Source organism: Hoplias malabaricus, chromosome 14 (assembly GCF_029633855.1).
Source record: "Hoplias malabaricus isolate fHopMal1 chromosome 14, fHopMal1.hap1, whole genome shotgun sequence".
Classification (NCBI taxonomy): domain Eukaryota; kingdom Metazoa; phylum Chordata; class Actinopteri; order Characiformes; family Erythrinidae; genus Hoplias; species Hoplias malabaricus.
Genome location: NC_089813.1, coordinates 35,247,127 through 35,269,468, shown reverse-complemented (window position 1 = coordinate 35,269,468; position 22,342 = coordinate 35,247,127). Strand labels below are relative to the sequence as shown.

Sequence of the window (22,342 nt, the reverse complement as noted above, 5' to 3'; positions counted from 1 at the left end):
AACTAAAAATGCAGGAAAAATATGGGCTAGTTTTTCTTAACGATACTGTAGTATATTTGTTTTACTTTTTGTTTCTGAAGTAATTATTTTCTTCTTTCTCAGGTTGTTTCTTTTTTGAATGTCATCTCTTTATTTACATTTTTTCTTATCTTCTCTTATTTTTCATTTCTTTTTCAATTTTAATCTTTTTCTTCTCCTGTCCTCATTACATTTTTCTTCTCTAATTTGCTTCTCTTCTCACCCGTGTTCTTTGTCCATATCTTCTCTCGTCAGTCTCTTCTATTTTTTCCTCTTTTCATGTGTTCTAATCCTCTCATAACTTTTCTCCATTTTCTCATTTGATCTCTTACCTTATAATTCATCTCTTCTATTCTGATGTTACTCATCTATTTCTGTTCTGCTGTGTTCTCTTCATTTTGATTTTTTTCTTCTCTTATTTTTATCTTCTAATTTTTTTTACCTGTCCTCATTTATTAATTCTCTTCTCATTTTCATCTATTTCCTGCTTCTCTCTTCATTCTCTTTTCATTTTCTTCTCACTTGTTTGCTTCTCTTCCCTTCTAATCACACTTCTCTGTCAATTTTCTCACTTAATGTTTAATTGTTTCTCTTTACTTTTCGCTTCTCAGTCTTTTTTCTTTTCACTTGTTCCCTTCCCTTATCTTATCTCTTTTCTCTATTTCCATTTTATCTCTTCCCATGCATCTATTCTGTTCTCATATTTCTCACTTCTCTTCTTATCTCATTTTATTTTCATCTATTTCTCTTCTCTTCCTCCTCCTCCTCCTGATGATGGTGTCCAGAGTTAATTACATAAGCAAAACGTAAATGATTCGCGGGAAAAGGTGAAAAAATGGCGACGTGCAGAGACTCAGAGTGAGAGCTGCTCTGCTCCGGGACACGAAACTCACTCTAACCCAGCGGATGGGAGACGGTGTAGAGAGAGGAGCATTTCCAGCGAAACTTTTAACTTCTGTTTCCCTCAGGAGCGGAGAGAAGTCGGCTCGGTAAGAGAGAGGAGAGGAGTTTGGGCGCTGCAGCTAGCGAGCTAACGTTAACTGTAAACTCAATTCAAACTGAACGTCACAGCGCAGCGCAGTGTGTATGAGCTGCTGCGGAGGGGGAGGTCCTGTTTGCTTAAAAACTCACTGTAAACTACGGCTCTTTTTTAAATTCTGCATTCCCTGGCAATTGGTCGTGTCTGTAGACTTTCTCGCTTTGGAAAAAGTAGTTATTTCTTGCTTTAAAACAGTCCAACGGCTCAGTTTTTGCACTCTGCTGAAGTGCGGCTGCTTTTTGAATCGGGGAGGGAAAAAGCCGTTAGCTCAAGTCGCTAAACGTGATTTAAATGTTATAACTCAGTGGAAACTCAGCCAAATACTGATTTTTGCAGCGTTTTAAGTTAGTAGCCGTGTCTTCGGTCTGTATGAGGTTGTAAATTGAAGTTTATGAGAGCAAGTAATGGTAAAAAACAGTATAGTCTCTGTTTCTCTCAGAAACATACCAAAAGTAACGTTATTATTAACAACTACGTTTTCTTTAATGTGACGGTGTGGTGTAGCTGTTTGTGGGTTCGTACCTCAGGAGAAAGGCCATCCTTGCTTACAGTAACAGTATTTTCCATTAGCTTAACATTAGCATAATCAATAGTTTTGCCTTCATTTGGTGTGAAAATATGATCTTTTAGGTGACACTGCGGTCTGGAGGCAGGCAGGTTAGTTTAACGGTGGTTGACATCGTTGCTGTGTCTCTGCTGCATTTGCTTTTACTCATTGGCGGATTTTGAGTCATCAACAGTCCCCACTGCTGCCCGAGGAGGTACTTTTTCTCTTTCGGCTCTTTTAACTACAACTTGATACGTGAATCAAAACCGCCAGAGGTGACCGTTTGTGGCATAGCTTTAGATTTTCATACTTCAAACCACAATATTTCCTTGAGGTCCCCTCGCTTTTTCAGTGTACAGAGTTCAATGCAAACACCCCTGGTCAAACAGCTCCAAGTTACACATCCTCTACAGAGAGCACCCCTTAAAGGGGAACTCCACCAACTTCTGGACATTCCTGTTTAGACATAAAGCGGCGTCATACACAGTGGTTTGCTCTGAAATTGCCCATCGTCGATTAGTTCAGTAGCAAAGATGTCTTTACAGTGTTAGAAACAGAGAACAGCTGTCACAGTTTATGACACTCCATTAACTTATTTTCCAAAGCCATTGGCAAAACCTACACTTGAGTTCAGAGTTGTAAGAATGTCAGACGTCTGGTTCCTACCATCACCACTGAGAACAGTTTGTGGTCGTGTCCTATATAGCTACATTTTGAATAGAGCATTTATCTGCTCCTTTAAAAGCAGAGTTTAGTTTCCTGTTGAACTTGCCACCTCACCCTCTAACAACACCCCTGCCCGAAAAAAGAAATCACACTCTAAGAATTTGTAAATGATTTGAAAAAAAAGAAAAAAATCCAGTCATCTAAGAATGAGTGCTGGCATTGCGCAAGCCCAGCTGCCCACTTCACTGTGCATGTGCCTAGTTTTGACTGTTGAAAGTGTCTTCCATAACACGAGACCCCCCCTGGAAGAAGCTTCTGTATATGTGAGGACCATCTGGCAATTGCAGTACAATGCTGGGGTCATGGTCCAGTCACACATCTTCAGTGTTTTCTTGTCTCCCTTTAGAAACTGTAGGTGTGTGTGGTAAGTATGTTGGAGGGAGCTTACCGGGACAGCTACCTGGCTGTGGGTCCGGAGGAGCTGGAAGCCAAGCGACTGCTACCCAAGCACGAAAAGAACTCCATTGACCTGGAGTGTAGTCTGACCGTGGGACAGTACGTTCTGTGCCGGTGGTCTGACGGCCTTTACTACCTGGGAAAGATCCAGAGGGTGAGTTGGAGTCACTGTTGATACTCACCTGTGTCTGCAGCAGGGCATGTCCCAGTGCCTGTTACAACATATTGTATTGGTTAACCTTTTAAATCCCTTTGATTTGTCACCAGGTCCAGGCTTCCTGTCATCACTTTTATGACTTAAAAATGCTTTCATAGTGATTTGATTTAAAATACCCTATCCTAGTATAGGTTGTATGGTGTATAGGTTTTCAGGTCAGTTAGGATAGCTGGTATCAGGTTAGCAGTTTTGTATTTATTACATTTTTTTACATAGATATCATAATGCCTTATTTATTTATTTATTTATTTATTGTATTAAATCTCTTTGAATTACTTTGCTTGTATCTCAGTAAGTGATGTGGAAATTTCGAAAAATTAAGTAGGACATAGGTGTGTACTAGGGCGGCACGGTGAAGCAGCGGGTGTGTCTGCGTGGGTTTCCTCCGGGTGCTCCGGTTTCCTCCCACAGTCCCAAAAAACACACGTTGATAGGTGGATTGGCGACTCAAAAGTGTCCGTAGGTGTGAGTGTGTGAGTGAATGTGTGTGTGTCTGTGTTGCCCTGTGAAGGACTGGCGCCCCCTCCAGGGTGTATTCCCGCCTTGCGCCCAATGATTCCAGGTAGGCTCTGGACCCACCTTGACCCTGAACTGAATAAGCGCTTACAGATAATGAATGAATGAATGAATGAATAGGTGTGTACTGTTGACCTGGAAATGTCTGGTGTAAGGAAACTGGTGTTCAGTTTTATTAAGATGTTTATTAGACTGTAAAATATATTTAAAAATATATTTGGTATTACCTTGTCTGTCCACTCAAACACTGAACAGCTAAAAGGAAGTTTGCGTTAATATCACATGTTTTATTATGAATATTAACGTGTAGGCTGCATGGTACATGCTGTACCCTGTGGTAGAAGGGCAAAATGTTAGTTACTCACTTAGTCATATATTACTCATGTGTTACACATGAGTTACTGATTTGTCAAATATGTATAGCCTGTTCTGTCTTAAACAGTAGTGTGTAAGGTTTTAAAGGTATGTGAGGTGTATTGACAGCACACATGGTTTTACTTCATTTCTCTGTTGCAAAACATAAATTACATACTGCATTTGTAACGCATGAGAATTGAAAAAAGTATGTAATGTTTTCATGTTCCTGTCTTACTCTTTTTTGACAAACTACAGGTGAGCTCTTCAAAGCAGAGCTGCTTTGTCACGTTTGAAGATAACTCCAAGTTCTGGGTTCTGTGGAAGGACATACAGCATGGTAGGAATGCTTAATTCCTCTCCTGAAAGAAGTGCTCTGCTGTGCTATAGTCTATAGTTTCAATGGAGTGAGAGTGTGTCATGCATGTTGCTTATCTCTGCGTTTGATTTACCCTCATTAATCAGTGCTACATGAAGTTCAATTAACATGGAGTTAATTTATCACTGCATAAGTAAATAAAGCGCGACGGATCAGTGTGAAGGAGCTTTATTGTTTCCTTTGCGTTTTTCTTTCTGTGTAGTGTGGAATGCATGGTATGAAATGTGTTGTAATTGTGCTTTGCTGAATAACTGTGGTGGTTTTTGTGTGGTTCTCAGCCGGCGTCCCGGGAGAAGAGCCCAAATGCTCTGTGTGCTCTGAGATGACTATGGTGTCTGATAATAAAATTCTTATCTGCGGGAAATGTGGAATAGGTGAGTCACTTTACAACACTAAATCTAAAGAATGTTGGTTTTTGGTCCATATTTGGATGACACTGAGTACTTTGGGGAAACAGTGTAAACTGGGCTAAATTTTATTAAAGCAGGTTTTGTGCTGCCTCCAAGTTATGAAGTTATACAGGGTGAACTGACAACACATTCATTTATTCATTCATTCATCATCTGTAACCGCCTGTCCAGTTCAGGGTCATGGTGGGGCAGGTGCCTACCCAGAATCAATCATTGGGTGCAAGGCAGGAACCCACACTGGAGTGTGTGAATATTTGTGTGTGTGTGTCGCACACACACACACTAATTTAATTTCATGCCAATCAGTTGTGGACCAGTCTCATTGTATGGTATTTTTATGAATCCTGCATATATGCAAATACCAGAGAGGTATCTTGGACTAAAGATTCAGGACTTGTGAATCTTTGTTTAATATAATAATTATTATTATTATACTCTTTGCGTATTTTTTTCCTGTTTGCTTGGTGACCTGCATTCATTTCCGTCCCTGCCATGCACAACATATCTATTGCATGCACACAGCCACAGATAACACTGACCACAGAATTGGCAAGTTCAGTTATATTTTTATTTCTTGCTTATTGTTTATTGTATGGGCGGAGCGGTGGCACTGCAGGTAGGTGTCGCAGTCACACAGCTCCAGGGACCTGGAGGTTGTGGGTTCGATTCCCGCGCCGGGTGACTGTCTGTGAGGAGTTGGTGTGTTCTCCCTGTGTCCACATAGGTTTCCTCCAGGGGCTTTGGTTTCCTCCCACAGTCCAAAAACACACGTTGGTAGGTGGATTGGCGACTCAAAAGTGAATGTGAGTGTGTGTGTGTGTTGCCCTCTGAAGGACTGGCGCCCCCTCCAGGGTGTATTCCCGCCTTGCGCCCAATGATTCCAGGTAGGCTCTGGCCCCAATGCGACCCTGAATTGGATAAGCGGTTACAGATAATGAATGGATGGAATGTTTATTGTATATTTATTAAATGTCAACAGCCCGCTTAACAATAAAATTAATGTCCAATAACCAGTGGCAAAGCCCAAACTGGACCAATGCCCTCTTAGCCACTGCTATTTCTCTGTGTGAGAGTTCACACATGCAGATGTGCTGTTCTTGACTGTTCTTTATTTAAATAAGAAATATCAGTATAATGTTATTGGCTGGACCAGATGGCATTCATGCTTTTCAACCATAAAAGACTTGAGGCTTGACCTGGACTTGCAGAAATTGATCTGTGCACATTTGTGGCTGATACTGATCGCAATACATTCATTATCTGTCACCGCTTATCCAATTCAGGGTCGCGGTGGGTCCAGAGCCTACCTGGAATCATTGGGCGCAAGGCAGGAATACACCCTGGAGGGGGCGCCAGTCCTTCACAGGGCAACACAGACACACACACACATTCACACCTATGGACACTTTTGAGTCGCTAATCCACCTACCAACGTGTGTTTTTGGACTGTGGGAGGAAACCAGAGCACCCGGAGGAAACCCACGCAGACACAGGGAGAACCCACCACACTCCTCACAGTCACCCGGAGCGGGAACTGAACCCTGGAGCTGTGTGACTGCGACACTACCTGCTGCGCCACCGTGCCGCCCTGATCACAATACATAAACATTTTTATTAACATTATTATACCATACAGTCAACAGTGACAGCCCTGTTCATCCCTTTATAGATTCAGTGATGTAGGAAAACGACTATTATTCAAGTATTTGTAGCTATGAGTTTCTAACTGGGACAGAGCTGTGTTATAATTACTCCATCACATAAATCCATACAGTCTGCCGAGCAAACAGGAGTATTTTGAGCTTCTTTGATGAGGCAGAGGCTAAGACTGCTTTGTATGTAATGACTCACATGGGACTTGCAGCTGGCTCTCTCTCTCTCCCTGCACTCAGAGGGATTCGTTCACGCTGCATTTCTTCTCCTTCACATATTTACAGCTCTGATTGGCTCATAGACAAGACTTTTGTCAAATGCTTTCTCTCCTCTTCATTCATTTCCATCAGGCTACCACCAGCTGTGCCATATGCCACAGGTGGAGAGTTCGGCTGACCTCTCACCGTGGTTTTGCAGGAAGTGCATTTTTGCCTTAGCTGTGAGGGTAAGTGTGTTTTCATGCCTTCTTCTTTCTTGTTCCCATTATCCTTACTTTTTTCTTTGTTTAATATGTTTTTAATCACTTAAACATTAACAATCATACACCACAGCATGTAATAAGAATCAGAAATCAAATAGAAAATCACGGCAAAATGCAGGAAATATGAATAACACAGCATATGATTATAATTATAATAGAAATAGGAATTTAAAATAAATTATATAGCACTAGAAATTGTTTTTTGCCTAGTTTATTTTTGTGTGGGGACAACCTTATGCAGGTTACCACAGAAAAATAATCTGTGGTGGCTGCAAATTAATGTCTGATGCAAATGTCAACTCAGCATTTTTCTGAACTACCTTGTCCCATTTCCTTCTTTTCCATTTGACTCAGTCAGGCCTCACGATAAGTGCATAATGTAGTGAGAGCACTGAGACACCGACTCAACCTGGCTGAGTCGAGTTTCCCGTAGAGTAACTTGTTGGCAGGTGAACTAAATGAATCCATAGAGCCTCGGTGGTGCCAGCCTGCTGATGTGTATTTTTATATCTGACAGAAAGGGGGCGCTCTTAAGAAGGGCCCCATAGCCAAAGCTCTACAGGCCATGAAGCAGGTCCTCACTTACAACACAGAGGAGCTAGAGTGGGACTCACTGCATCGCACCAATCACCAGCAATGCTACTGTTACTGTGGAGGACCTGGAGAGTGAGTCTCTCTCTTTGTCTCTCTCCATCACACTCTACCGCTCTCTTTCCCTCCATTTTTTTTCCTCATCTCTATCTTTCTGGGCTTTCTTCCATCTCTATCATTCTCTGTATATGTCACAGTTTTTCTGTTTTTATCACCCTCTCCATCTTTTATTTCTCTCTCAATGGTTTGTCTCTATATTTCCTCCATTCTCGTTGTTGTTGTTTGGTTTTTGTCTTTATGCCTCAGTGTTTTCTGGTTTGATCTTGTTTCACTTCTGCTGTAACACTTTTCTCTTTCTCTTTTTTCCTTGTAGATATTTGGCTCTCCCTCACTACCTCTCTCTCCCTTCATCCCTTCTTTCCTCGCTCACTCTTGCTCTCTCTTCCTTGGTTCCTCTTTCTCTCTACAGACTTCCCCTTACCTGTTTTTTTCTCTCTGCTTATTTCCCAACCACCATCAATCTTTTATTACTTTAGCATTACCATTAGATGTCTTTATTTAAAACTGGTGATTTTTTTCTTACTCTGTAGCAATATTCCTGTCTCTTGTTTTCTCCTCTTTTTCTTCTCTTATTACTTCTCTTTCTGTCTCACCCACTCTTCTCCTCTCATCATAACACAGTATGACCCAGCTTCCAGAAATATACCCTCACACTGCACTAATGGCCAGGCTGTAAGGCTGTGGCGATCTCTTTGGAGTATATGCTCTGCTTGCTTCTGTAAAGGACACAAAGCGAGATCCGCATGTTAAACCAAGCTGACCAGCTGCACCAAACGTTAGTGGACCATTCTGCCCCTCTGCTGCCATTTCCAATTCCCCTGCAGTACTTTCTCTTTATTAGCTAACCTTGCACTTTCCATGCTCTTTGATTTAGTGATGTTTGTAATTGTGCAGCTCTTAATTGGGCTGTTAGAAATTCTCTGTGCTCCCTCTCTGAGAAAGACACAGTGCAATATAGGTTCCCTTTATCTTTTTATTCTATGTGCCTCAGATGGTACCTTAAAATGCTGCAGTGTTTCCGTTGTGAGCAGTGGTTTCATGAGGCTTGCACACAGTGCCTGCAAGAATCCATGATGTTTGGAGATAGGTGAGTCCCCTCATCTTGTACAGTGAGCCATGAGTGAGAAATGATTAATTGCTATATGCATAAAATTAACAGACAGCTGTTTCCAAGGATTAATATGACTGAACTCGTACTTCTGTACTACTTCTGAAATGGCTCATATGTTTCGTTATTACTAACATGTCAGGTCAGAACTGAAGGCTGGTCTGCATTTCTGTTTCACATGCTTTTTCTGTAAAAAATAACTCAAAAGCCTTAGAATGTAATGAGTTGCGGTTTTGAGGGGTTAAAAAGAGCCAAGGTAATGACGGCCATTATAAAATGTTCTGTTGATGGCATCTTATGATGAATGAATTACAACAATACATTCAGTGTAACAGCACTCATGAAAGAAACAGCGCACATTAGGGGAATGTAAGAGATCATAATGATTGTGTTGAAATAGCCATGTCTTTGCATAAAGCTCCATTCCTCTCCTTTCAAAGGCTGGTCATTTAAATTCCTCCCTGTTGATTTTCTGTCTCTTTCTGCTTTTATCTCCGCAGGTTTTACTTGTTCATTTGTGCGGTGTGCAATAAGGGAGTGGAGTACATCAAACGTCTGGCTCTGCGCTGGTAAATGCCTTCTCACTACTTCACTTCACAAATGAATGCTTCCAGTCTTGTGTCAAAATTATACAGTCAAAGTTCTAGATATGATTGATGTAGACAATAGCCTCCTAGTGATGTCTCAAGCATCCAGCTATTTCCCAGAGTCAAGGACATGCTGCATTTCTGGAATGGATTCCAAGTGCGAAAACACTACTTTTGGCGAATCATAAACACATGACATTTGAACTCCTGTGTTGTTGGATGAAAAACAAATCAAGTTATACCAAAGTATACTGTAGCTCTGCCTTTTGCCACTCTTAAATAGAATTTGGCCGTTCTAACAATTAAAAAATAAAACTTTGCTTGTGTTTTTGAAATAATGTCACCATATCACCCACCTCTTCTTTTATAAATAGTGTCCTAGAAGCAAGCAGGGCTCTGAATAGGAAACTGCATGCTAGGGGGTTTATGTTGTTTGTTTGTTTGTTTGTTTGTTTTCAGAACCAATAATAGTATTATAATAATATCATGTCTATCTGTAATGTGATTTTCAGAAATACTACCTACGTCTTTAATAGAATGTAGTGTATCATGACTGGGCATAGATAAAATTGGTGTAAAACTAAAACAGTGCCAGTACAGGCACTCACCAGCAGCACATACCTAGGATCTTGACATTTCTCAATATGAACTAGTTCAGTTTATTTCAACAAGCATTTATGATGACTTTACAAGGATAAATGTTAGTGCTCCAGCTTTAATTGTGCTGTTATAGACCATAGGGTGTTATTTTTTTTGCTTGCTTGCCTCCGTATATTAAAAAAGTGAACCTAATGGTTCCTCCAGCCCTTAAAGTTAAGAATCCATGATTTAAGCTTCATCCTGCCAGGAAGGTCTCAGTGTTTAAATGCTCTTAATCTCTTCCCTGGTGATGCATTCTAATTTGGATTCCATACAGCAAGTAACAGATTATGTAGATTTTGGGATGGGCTCTCCAGGAAATTAAGGCTTCTTAAACTTTTGCTGCTCTGTCTAACTGGCTTTAAATCACCTCTAAATTTCTGCTGACAAGCTTTCTTTCCACTCAAATACTTTTTTAATTGACTGTTATCTCTCATTGGCAGGGTGGATGTGGTCCATCTTGCCCTATATAACCTGGGAGTGCAGAGTAAGAAAAAATACTTTGAACTGGAAGAGATCCTCAGCTTCATCAGCAACAACTGGGATCATTTCCAGCTGGGCAAGGTCAGACTGCCAGATAGTGCTTTCTGAAAACAGCATATGTCTTTGAATCGTCTTGTAATTGGTAGCTATATATGTGCACAGATGGACAATGGTACACACTTGCTATTGTTTTCCTTCAGTTCTTTTCTAATGTCAAAGTATTCTGTTGTTTTCCATGCTGTCATGTACAGTATGACAAAAACATCACTGCCAATTTAGCCACACTGCTGCTTGAGAGGCATAACAGCTGCAACAGAAGGCTGTGTGACTCACTTGTCTTCATTCATAAATGACAGCTCCAAACACCAAGCTAAGGAAAAATTGTGTATATATAGGTGCATCTCAGGGTCTGTTTTCCTTTAAACTTTTTTTCTTTTTCAATAGCTCACCAATACCCCTCCCTCGGAGAGAGGCCAGCTCATCCTTGATGCTCTTAACAAGTACAAAAGCAAGTAAGACACATTTTTTTTTTCTGCCTTTCTATAAAGTGGTTGCCCGGCCGGGCAGTGTGTTAATCTCTCAGGGAACTGCTAATATAATCCAAAGCTTTAGAACCAGCCGCTAAACTCCTGACTGGGAATTGCTGAAACAGTGCCACGGATGCTCCCGAACTAGTTTTGAGTTTATAAAAGAAAGTCTGTTAAACAAACTTGCACAAATGCACTGACCTCATAGTTTTTGTTACACATAATTAGACACAAAAATATCCTAACTAGGCATACATGATCAAAATGATTCAACATACATTCCTATCATTATCTGCCACTGACCACTTTGCTTTGGCTGATGTGTGTTGCAGTTATAGTGTACATAATGTGGTCCAAGTGTGAAATCTGGTTTGAGCTTTATGTTTCTGAGGCATTGGAGTAGTTTATAAATTTTACATTATTTTCTTTGCAATACGTTTCCACCCACATATAGTCAAAATGTATTATGGTTGGTGCTACACGTTTATTTTATTACTTTAGTTTCCTCGAGATTGGCGCTCAAGTAGCTACTGGTGCTTTGCATCAGTGAAACTTGCTTGTTTCATGTCATTTGGGAACTGTGCGAAATTTCAACTGTCATTTTAATTTAAAACATTTTGTTTGTAGATTTCTCTGTGGGAAGGAAATCAAAAAGAGAAAATGTATCTTTCGTCTGAGGACGCGAGTCCCCCCCAACCCTCCTTCCAAACTTTTCCCAGAAAAGGCCCCAAAGAGCGAGGGCCGCCAGGGATGCAAGAGAGGAGGTGTGCAGAATGGGTGAGTAGATAGCACTGGGCATTGTGTTCACTGAATAAACTCCATCTCATGAAGGTTATGCATGCTTCAGCACATTGCTTTATCAAGTGTACTTTATTTTGTTACATCCCATGACCCTGTGTTTGCTGTTCATAAAGTATATGAAGTTTTCCTGCGTTGATGCCGTGCACTTGTTCAGTAAAGCTCTTGCTTCTATTGTTGTAAGAGACAAAAGCTCTCTAAAACACCACTACAATATACCTCAGTTAGGTTTGGTTCAGTTTTTGGTATAAGCACATGCAGCTAACCGTTGTTCTTAGGATCTGTGGTCTTGGAAAGGCTCATGCGCAGGGTTGTCAATATTGATTATATTAGTAGCCCAATTATTTTGCAGTGTTTTTAAAATAAGGGTAAACAACTGAAATGGGCTTAACTAAATAATATGAAATTACACAGTCTTTCATAAATTCAGTTGAAATGCAAAATACACTTAAATGATTGTTTCAGTCAGGCTGTGTTTCTCACTGTAGGAGAGCAGCAGGAGAATTTAAAAGGATCCTGACAACATTTTACAAACTTATTGACATTTCTGGATAAGTACTTAAATACTTGCTTTCAACAATGGCCTAAAATATTTTTTTTGTTTTCATAATTCATTAAAATGTGTTCTCCCCGTGTCCGCGTGGGTTTCCTCCGGGTGCTCCGGTTTCCTCCCACGGTTCAAAAACACACGTTGGTAGGTGGATTAGTGATTCCAAAGTGTCCGTAGGTGTGAGTGTGTGAGTGAATGTGTGTGTGTCTGTGTTGCCCTGTGAAGGACTGACGCACCCTCCAGGGTGTATTCCCCGCCTTGCGCCCAATGATTCCAAGTAGGCTCTGGACCCACCGCGACCCTGAATTGGATAAGCGCTTACAGATAATGAATGAATGAATGAATTCATTAAAATCTTGTAGAGGCTAAAGTTATTAATAAATAAATAATAAAAATAATTGTTTTGTTTACTGTCTTTAAAATTTTTATTTTAGTTAGTTATTCTGTTGGGATTGAAATCCTCAATGAGAGGACACTCCGTTAAGTTGAACTCAATAAATAAAATAAATCAAATCTGCTTCAAAAAATGCTTTATATGCATCTATGTATTTATTTATGTATGATTGTCATCCTTACTTGATACACCTGCAGCAGGAGGCATCTAAGGGCTTCCTTATCAGATGCCCAGACCATATCAACTGGCTCTTCTCAACACAGCAGTGACTTAATGAGCACCTTGATGTGCCTATATTTGTTTATCTATACATTATAATGATGATTTCTTTTTGAAAATGGCATACTTTTATGGAGTCATATTTATGAGTAGAATATGTTTTTATGTATAATGTGCATTTCGGTAACCACAGCTCTAAAATAATTTGGTTTACTGAGGTTGAGAACATTACCCATAGCTATTGTAAGCTGTTTGAATATGGTATACTGTATTTCAGCATTGCCTGCAGTGATTTTCAGTCTAAATAATACCCGTGTTTACTCAACACCTTTGCAGAGCTCAAGAAATGTTACATGCAATGAGTCTCACAGTGCTATCGTTTTCATCTCACCCAGGAGCATCTGAAAATTGTTTTACTTATTAGTGTAGCTTTGAAGTGTTGATTGGGATTAAATTGCCAAGAGGGGAGGTAATTATGGCAGGTACCCCCTACCAGTCGCTCTTCTCTCACAGCCAGTGAGTTAAAATGAGCTTCTCGATGCACCCAACTGTTCTCCACCTAGCAAACAAATGCTTCACTGAGGGGGAAAAAAACAAAACATTTATTTATTTATTTATTTTTGGAAGAGAGAATTTCAGACAGGGTCTCAGCATTTCAGCATGCCAGCCTGCACATCTTGGACTCTTACAAAAGAAATTTGTCTAATAATTGCCTTCAGTTTTGCTATTTCAGTGGGGAGGGTGTGTGTGTCTTGGATGCATTAATTCACTGAAAAAGCAAATACTTTGGAAAGGCAAAAAAGGCTTTGATACTGAAAATGCCTTTCAGATCAAGTGTCCTTTTCTTGTAGTTTATTCAAATGAACATCTGTAATTCAAGTTGTTGTCTTTGGCTTTTGTGTCTGTTTAACCAATAGAGTAATGACATGTTTTGCATGTTAGCAGAAAGGCCTGTAAGGAGTAATTGGTAGGGTTGCATATTTATTTGTCATAGTGCCGAATAGTGGTGATTAAGTGAAGTTGTTTTTGCATTTGCATCTTTGCGGCAGCTGTGCTCCTGTGGAGAAGAGAAGAAAGAAGAGGTCTAAATGGCTGCTGGAGGATGCTATTCCCAACGTAAGCTTTTCAATAGCCTGCTTTTTTTTTTTTTCCCCAAACGTCTCACTGCAGAGTCTTTGCACGAAGTGTTCTCGACCCTATTTTTCACTGTGCCGTTTAAAATTGCCTTTCTGTCTTAAACTCTGACTTAGCACTGAACTAAAGTCCAAACCTTTCCTTCTTATTTTACCACATCCCACAAGCAATAGCAATTCTCTTCTCTTCTTCTCTTCTCTTCTTTTCTGTTACCTGTCAAGACTTTTTTTTTTTTTTTTTTTTTTTAAGATTCAGTCTTCTCAAGTTCACTTTTAGATTAGCTTTGATGTCCTTTCCCACAACTGTGGTTTTATTTCCGGGCCTTCTGATCTGCCTCATGCCACATATACCTTCCTGTCACTTGTTTTATCTCTCTCTTTTTGTCTCTCTTTGTTTCTGACTATTCTTAAAGGATTACATTGCACTCCTGATGCATTTAACAGACAAATCCCACAGAGAGGTCTAGTCCCCAGACATGTTTTGCTTTATTAGTAACCTCCTGACACTCTGAGCTAATAGAACAGAATAGCTAATAGCATGAGAAGTGGCCCAAATGCAAAGAGCTTCAAACAGCCCATTGGACTTGCAATAATACCACTGATGCCCATAGCTCATTGCGGTAAGTGCAAGGTAATTATCCCCGAGTGTCAGTGATTCAGAGCTGTATAATGGACATTGTGTTGTCATTTAATGTTTTGTGTGGAACCTTCTCTGCAGAATGAGCTGACGTCCACCTGGAGCTCCAATCACCACATGGCTAATATATTTGACTTCACACTCGATGAGCTGCAGAGCTTGAAAAGGTAAGATGAAGCTGTCAGATCTGTCGTGCATAGATCAGTACTCACATGTCTGAAGGAAGGAACACATTACAGTTAAATATCATTTGATTATTAGATAATTAGGAGTGTTGCAATTTTTCTTAAAAGTGAAATAATTTAATCAGTTTAATTAGCAACAAATTGTTGTCTCTTTGTTACAAGACTCAAGATCAGATAGTGAATGATTGAGAGGGTGTTTTCCCACAGCTGCCAAAAGATCTATTCCATTTACTGGTAATGTGAACAAACTGATTTCCTTTAGAAAACAAGGAAATATAGGCTACACAGCACAAATGCTGTACATATTGATGCCATTAAATATAGTGTTGTACTAATTTTTTAATGGTGAGCCTAAGTCTTGCAGACTACAGCTTACATGCTTTTATATCGTTTACTTTGCTTATGAGCCAACATCACATGTATGATTTCAGCCCCCTGCCCCCAGCACACACATTATTGGCTTTAGTTGTGGAACTAACGAGCTACATTACATTGTCATTTAACAGTCACTCTTGTAAAGCTTTAAGACAAAGAGGTTACTAGGGTATTTTCTACAGAAAAATAAAATAGACAAGGTAGGTAAACAGATCCTTTAATTAGGTTGGGGTAACAAGGCGTCTCTCTGTGGTTAGCTTAGTTCTCATGTCCACTCAAACTTCAGGATCCACAGGAAAGTTTAAAACCAGAAAAATCACGTGTGGCTAAATTGTGAAGCAGATTTTATTTTCAACATGTTTTTTCTACCTGGTGTTGATTGATGTAGCTGCACTGCAGAGGCTAAGACATGGAAGACTGCTTCTCTTTGTGTAGGCACTTGATAATAATTAAATCATTTAATAATAATATAGTTCCGCTCCTCTGTCTCTTTCTTTCTTTTTTCTGTCAACATGTGGCATGCTTAACCTTTCTCCATCGCTCTCCAAATTGAATTAAACTCCCATTTATTGGCTTCTGAACAATTGCTTTCATTTGCATGTGTTTCCCTTTAGAAAAATCTAAAAGGTTTACTCCATCTTATTTTTTCCCCTCTTCCAACAAAAATCATTTTTATCAACATGGCGGCGGGTGAAGTGATTTAATTACACTTCTCAGTAAAGGTTATCATCTCCCGAGCAGGCCGGAATAATAAGCACGTGGTAAACACTGCAGGGACAATTGGAGCACAACCGAGCTTTCAGATGTAAGAAAAGGTATCTATGAGGGCTTGTTGAAGTCGAGAAAAGGAGCTTCAAATAGAGTTTGGGCATTTTAAAAAGGCCATTTGTGGTCAACTCCCAAAGTAGTGAACTACACTGAGAGCAACATTTTGAATCGTAATAAAGTTCCATTATACTCCCAAAGTCCAACAAGGAAGTTTTTAACGAACGCATGACAGCTGGTGTGATTAAAGGCAGTTTATCTTTGCCTCGGGTCTGTAAGAGGCTTCCAAAAGGTGACAATGAAAATATGGGAAAAGGTACTCAGGTCAAGATATTTATAACTCTGCTCAGCTTCATTTTTACTATAATTAAAAGGGCAACAAAAGGCAGCCTTGCAAAAGACAGAACATTCATTCATTCATTATTTGTAAGCGCTTATCCAGTTCAGGGTCGCTGTGGGTCCAAAGCCTACCTGGAATCATTGGGCGCAAGGCGGGAATACACCCTGGAAGGGGCGCCAGTCCTTTACAGGGCAACACACACACTCACACCTACGGACACTTTTGAGTTGCCGATCCACCTACCAACATGTGTTTTTGGACTGTGGGAGAAAACCGGAGCACACGGAGGAAACCCACGCAGACACAGGGAGAACACACCTCCAGGAAACGTCTCCAAACTCAGGAAACGGCTAACTGCATTAGCGACAGTGCTACAAAACAACAACTCGAGTTACACCTGAGTTTCTGTGATAACTGAAACAATGAATAAAAACTTACAAACTTCAGCCACGTACAAACAACAATCTTTTTTTTTCCCCACTCAAACACAACATTCCACCATAAAAGAGCTACTGAATGTAAACAACCAGAGAGAACTATGTTCCCCCAATCACAGACATTCCCTTTAAATGGTCAAAGGGATGTATTAATGTATTAAAGGTAGGTTATTCACTCTTATTTTTCTTCTCATTCACACACTTCCTTTTTTTTTTCTATTTGTAGCACTAGTTCAGGACGGACATTCAGTCTGGATCAGGACTCCACAGATGCTGCTAGCACATCAGGCTCTGCCACCACCAGTGTGTCTTATGACTTCAGGTATCTTCAAAATCCTGTTTAATCCTCCTTGTATGAACATTGGTACTTCTTCTTAGTGCAGTATGAGGCTTAATTGTTCATGAATATTTCAAAGAGAGTTCATATGCTTTTCAGTTCTCAATATCTAATGAAATGTTATTTCTGCGGTGTTGATGCTTGTCTGTTAGTGTTTCTTCTTTCTAGTTGCTGTATCTCTGTGGTTATGGAGATGTGTGTTCTCTTTAACATGAAACCAAGACACTGATTTAGCGTATATGAGATTACAGCAAAAATGCTGTGAAATAATGAAGCAGAAATCCAAAAACTAGGTGTGATAAAACTCTAAATGATTACTTTATATACCTTTCACATGCATGTAGTGTGGATTCAGAGTGCTGTTTACTGAAATGAATGGGCAAATGACATAAATCTGAGCATAATGATATAAACTTTGTAGTCTAGCAAAATCCATTCTGAATCTCACAAGCTTTTGCTTTGTTCGACTGAACAGATTAAGTTTGGCTTTGTCCCAACTGGGAGCCATTCCTCTAACCATTTTGTAAGTCTGACCGACCAGTGTATTTTGCTGAGCTGCAGGGATATGGTTTGCTATTGAGGGGATGCCAAATTGAATTCATAGACCATAACATCGAAAGAGCTCACAAGGTTTCAGATGGTTTGGAGCAGGCTATAAATATAGCCTGAGAAGATCATGCTGGAGGTTCCGTGCCCAGTTGCATAGAACTTTTAGCACTTGATATGATCCATTTAAGAGTCAGATTTTGCTTAGTTAATTAAGCCAAGTTTGTAAGTACTTGGCATAAAAAACAGCTTAAATGTTTTGCTTAGTTATTAAAAGTTGTTTGCTGTAAAGTTTGACTGTCTTATAGTTTATCGTGGTCTGTCAGTATTTACAATAAGACTCAATAGTTAGTAGGAGTCAGTTACTGCAACCGAATAAACTAGAGGTGTAAATTACATTAATAACTTTAGATTTAATTATTTTAGTTACAAATATAGAGGTTGTTTGTATTTTGATTTTAAATAGAAGCAAATAACACTTGAGTTGAAACAGCAAATGCTTTTAGAGCAACTCACTCCTTTAGCAATAGGTGTACTTCAGTATTAGTTATATAAGAATAAGTTTTATACAAAGACATAAAGATGATAAATTTTCTGGCTGTGTTCTGATATATCGATTTTTATATATATATATATGCTGGCCATTTTTAAAAGGCCTGGATAATTAGCTCTTTTTTATTTTATTTTATTTTTATTTTTTAGTCACTGCTTTGCTAGTCTCACCTTTCGCCATTAACATGGCAAACCTCCTACTACTGCTGGAAAAGAAATTTGACTGAAACGCTGAAGGACCAAACACTAGTCTGCTATTTTGGCATGATGTGTAGAAAGAGGCAGATAGCCAAACAGAATGCAACTGACAGATTCCTGACTGTGAGGCCAACTTAATGCACTGAAAATAGCAGACTCTCCATCAATTTGTCAACACATCTTGGATCTCAGTTCTGTAACAAAACACATTAGGTAATTATAAAAAAATGAAAATACCAATAACAATGTGTCAGTAAATCACTGTTCAACCAAATCTACTGGAGCGTAAAGTTAAAACCTGACAATGTCTAGTTATTTTAGCAATTTTATTGGTATCTGAATTTTAACAGTTCAGTATCACTATTGAGCTCAGGATTTTTTGATATCTGTTGGATCCCTTTCCGGTCCTGAGTATTTCATATATCTGGATGTTTGTTGGCTAAGGAAGAACAAATAATGCACTGATGTCAATGTTGGCAATAGACGACATCTAATAGTTTTGAGCATTCCTATAAATCAAAGCCAAAAGCCTAGCGTGTGACTTGTGGTTTGAAAGGAACACAGTCTGATTATAAATTCGAATTATCGTGCTCTGAAAATACTAATCAACCCTCACACTAACGACTGAAACAGAAACTGACAGTGTCTGTTAGTATTGCTTTGACTCAGAGTCTCTCTCTGGTGCTCTGCCTCATTTTTACCATTCTAACCCATTCTCCTTCTGCTTTCAAAGCAATCCCTTAACCCATGACAGCCCAACCCAGAGTAACGTTTGATTTTTAACTCTCCTCAAAAGTGGATGTGTCCCATCTCCTTTTGATTTACTGTGCGGGGTAAAGTGTTCAGCAGGAGCACAAGAAGCTGTCACTGCAGTGGCTCACCTGCCACAGCTAAGTCAGTGCTGCCCTGGAGCTAAAGGAGAGCGGCAGCCGTCCGTCACCTCACCCGGCGCTAGATTAACCACCCCTGACAGCCCGCAGAGAAATATGATGACAGATTATGGATTATTTACTGTGACGGGCACTGGTAGATCAGCAGCAGTCCTTTGTGGCTCTCTCTTAGCTGGAGACTCTCAGACTGTTTGTGAGGAGAGAGTTTTAGGTTGTAGCCTATGGTTGAAATTGGCCTGTAGGGTTTTTGCCCATAATACAGTTTTAGCGCTATGTGAGCATGCTACTGGGCCATTTTACAGACATCACCAGAGCTCTCTCTTCAGCCCTGTTCAGTGTGTGTGCGCGTTTTAAAGTCTTTTTATGACTTTCCTTTTTTTCTCCTTGTATGTGCTTTATTTCCTGGGAGAGTTGAAATCTGACGTTCCAGGATATTATTGACATTCTGTGACTGAACTTTTTATGCGTCATGTTTTTCATCTCTGCGTTCCAATGCTGCAATTTATCCTCAACGTCTGAAGCTCATCTAATTCCCGGCTGTGATGCTCCACGTCCCCTGGGCCAGTTCAGGATGTAGTCAGTAATCGGTTTCATTCCCCTTTTTCCCCCTACCCCAGTCCTGCTGCATTCAATTTGGCTTGCTGTGAGAATCCAAGGGCCTGTGCTTACATTATCAGTGCGTGCGTATGCATCTCAAAGAGAATCAGAATAGAAGGGACTTGAGAAAAGTCTCAGCTGACAGATATATTTATTTCCGAATGTATACTCCTCATTAGCATTCTCTCACACAGCTCAGCGTGATTAGAGAATATTGGAACATACACAAATTTGTGTGTGTATGTCGATGTGTGGCTGGAAATATTGGCACGAGTCAATGCAGGCTTTGGAATCCCAGGGCCATCTCCTACTGTGCCTGCTCACAGTGGGATAGATCAGACACGCCACTTACATGTATTTGCTTCCCATGAACTGCTTTCATGTACTAATACTCTAGTGCTCTTTTTCCTGTTTTAGCAGCGCTAATCATTCGCAAACAGGGCAACTCTATACAGGGTTTTCAAGTCTCTGCTCAATCCGCCGCAGTGGTGTGTCTCAGCCTGGAAGTGTAATAAAGTTACAGGGTTTTATTCAGATTTGGAAACTCCTAAAAAGATTTAACAAAGAATATGTCAAATAGTGGGAAGTCCATCTACACCATATGGACTTTGTATGATAAAACGACTGCAGAGCCAGGCAGCAGCACTAAAAAATGTGAAATATCTTTTAGTGAACTACAGCTACATCTAGTGGCATACAAAATAAATACATTTAGGCTCCAATTTCAGTGGATGGTTCTTTAGAACATATCTGTAAATTAAATTTGTACGTGCAAATAACCTCCACATAATGTAAAGATTTTAGGACATACCTGAGAATTTGTAAATAAACATTACATTTTATGACAGTTCTTTATACCTAAGGTCTGCTTCACCAGAGTTACATTTAAATTACAAGCCTCATTTATCAGATTGTATTTGGCTACTATGAAGGTTCTCATTTATGCATTTCTGTACCTTATGTATGTAGAGCTCCCTAGTTTTGGAATAACCTTCCAGTTAGAGCTGGGCGATATGGCCAAATATGTTATCACGATAAGTTTTTCTGTATTGATCGATCTCGATATTTATCACAATATTTTGCAACAAAGGACATCCTAGTAAAAATATAGACAGAGATATATACAAAATACACACACACACAGAAGCACTTGAACTAAACCTATAGTCTTGTATACGTTCTTAATTTAATGCGGTCTCCTACGTTCATTTACCGTAATAGCAGGACTATACGTGCCTGATAGTGTGCAGCTGGCAGGGCTAACCGGGAATAGAAATGAAGGGTTATTGCGCTCTATTACCCAAAGCTTATCATTGTTATCGAGCAAATATTAACCACGAAACAAATCGATATTGTTTTATTGCCCAGCACTGCTTCCAGTCCATGTTCAGACACAGTGATGTATACGGTTGTGAGGAACTGATATTTCTTTGTTTACTTTCAGAATCTCTGTGCCTTTTAAAGGTAGAACGGTATGTTTAAGGAGAAAAACAACTGTTCTTTGTACGTGGCAAATGTTTAACTTGCCTTTTAAGTTTTTAATTCACTGTTTGAATTACCACAGAATCTTATTAGTAACTCAAGTTGTTTAGTTTTGTAGATCTTTCGGTCTGTTTACATTTTTGCAGTTAGCAGTCTCACAAATTTACAGTGTGATCCTACCTAAATAATGTGAAACGGCTAAAATAAGTCTACATTACCCACCTATGGAGCAGGAATAAAGCAATATCCTCCACTCTTTTCATGATTTTCGACATTTCCACATTCATTTCATTTAGCTGATGTTTGGGGACCTTAGACTTGTTTGTCTGTTCCAGAGCCTCCCATTCTCTCAGGGGTGATATTTCTATGGTGGTTTGTGCCATTGCCCTCAGTGGGTGCCCCTTAGCTGAATTTAATGGTTGGAAAGTGAGTCGACATTCTTTTGACATGGTGTATTGGAGTTTGCCTTAAAGAGGAAACACCAGAGACAATAGCAGTCTGAATATATCGCCCTATCACCCGGCACTTGTTGTAAAATGGATCTTGGCTAAACTCCAGCTTGAGGGCAGTTGAGCATTACTTGTTCTGGCACTGATCCATTGTTCTTTCATGTGTGCAGGAAGAATGTGGGCAGCCGGAAGAGGAAGCTGCCCTCGTCCAATTACAGTGTATTGGCCAGTAAGAGGGAGGTGATGGAGAGTGAGCTGAGTCCTGTGGGTTTACCAGGAGACGAGCCACCAGGTGCCATTGACAGCCACACCTTTGAGAGCCTCAGCGAGGACGACTCGTCTCTCTCTCACCTAAAGTCTTCCATCACCAGTTACTTTGGCGCAGCGGGCCGTCTCACCTGTGGTGAGAAGTACCAGGTCCTGGCCCGCAGAATCACCCCAGAGGGCAAGGTGCAGTACCTGGTGGAGTGGGAGGGTACCACGCCCTACTGAGGGTCCTAACGGAGAAAAGCTGAACAAATTGCAGCTCAGTGTTCTCCACTTCCAGTCCTGAGAAGCCACAGTAGTCCACAGATCAGGGGTTTAGTGCTTGTTCTGCTCTGTTCAGTTGTATGTAGATGTTTGGGCATTGCTTGTTCATATCCCATGGTTTCTTGATTTTCTAAAAAAAAAAAATATATATATATATATATATATATATATATATATATATACACACACACACACA

At 40.0% G+C, this 22,342-nt stretch overlaps 2 protein-coding genes across 4 annotated transcripts in view; both read left to right on the top strand.

Moving 5' to 3' along the window:
* The first annotated feature begins 1,680 nt into the window (after window positions 1–1,680).
* On the top strand, window positions 1,681–22,230 carry phf19 (PHD finger protein 19). 2 transcript variants are annotated; one of them, XM_066643529.1, is made up of 15 exons: window positions 1,681–1,818; window positions 2,677–2,880; window positions 4,072–4,153; window positions 4,471–4,566; window positions 6,606–6,700; window positions 7,254–7,402; window positions 8,379–8,474; window positions 8,996–9,064; window positions 10,165–10,285; window positions 10,649–10,716; window positions 11,359–11,508; window positions 13,742–13,808; window positions 14,544–14,629; window positions 16,791–16,886; window positions 21,786–22,230. In XM_066643529.1, the coding sequence occupies exons 2-15, from the start codon at window positions 2,701–2,703 to the stop codon at window positions 22,105–22,107; spliced, it is 1,677 nt and encodes a 558-aa protein (XP_066499626.1). In that variant the 5' UTR covers window positions 1,681–1,818; window positions 2,677–2,700; the 3' UTR covers window positions 22,108–22,230. The 2 variants fall into 2 exon arrangements, with proteins under 2 accessions (XP_066499626.1, XP_066499627.1); XM_066643530.1 differs by lacking the exons at window positions 1,681–1,818; window positions 2,677–2,880; window positions 4,072–4,153; ... (1 more) ...; window positions 6,606–6,700; window positions 7,254–7,402 and adding an exon at window positions 8,020–8,162.
* dab2ipa (DAB2 interacting protein a) overlaps window positions 21,926–22,342 on the top strand; it is a 135,499-nt gene continuing 135,082 nt past the window's right edge. For both annotated transcript variants that reach the window (XM_066643524.1, XM_066643523.1), the window contains exon 1: window positions 21,926–22,065. The gene's annotated coding sequence lies outside the window, so the exon portion shown is untranslated. The remainder of the gene's footprint in view (window positions 22,066–22,342) is intronic.

What these genes read in the sequence shown, in the direction of transcription:
- phf19 (XM_066643529.1), top strand. Translation starts at nt 2,701, where the DNA reads ATGTTGGAGGGAGCTTACCGGGACAGCTACCTGGCTGTGGGTCCGGAG. An exon ending in AAACGTCTGGCTCTGCGCTG is followed by an intron (nt 9,065 to 10,164) that starts GTAAATGCCTTC and finishes TCTCATTGGCAG; the next exon opens with GGTGGATGTGGTCCATCTTG. An exon ending in TGGAGGATGCTATTCCCAAC is followed by an intron (nt 13,809 to 14,543) that starts GTAAGCTTTTCA and finishes CCTTCTCTGCAG; the next exon opens with AATGAGCTGACGTCCACCTG.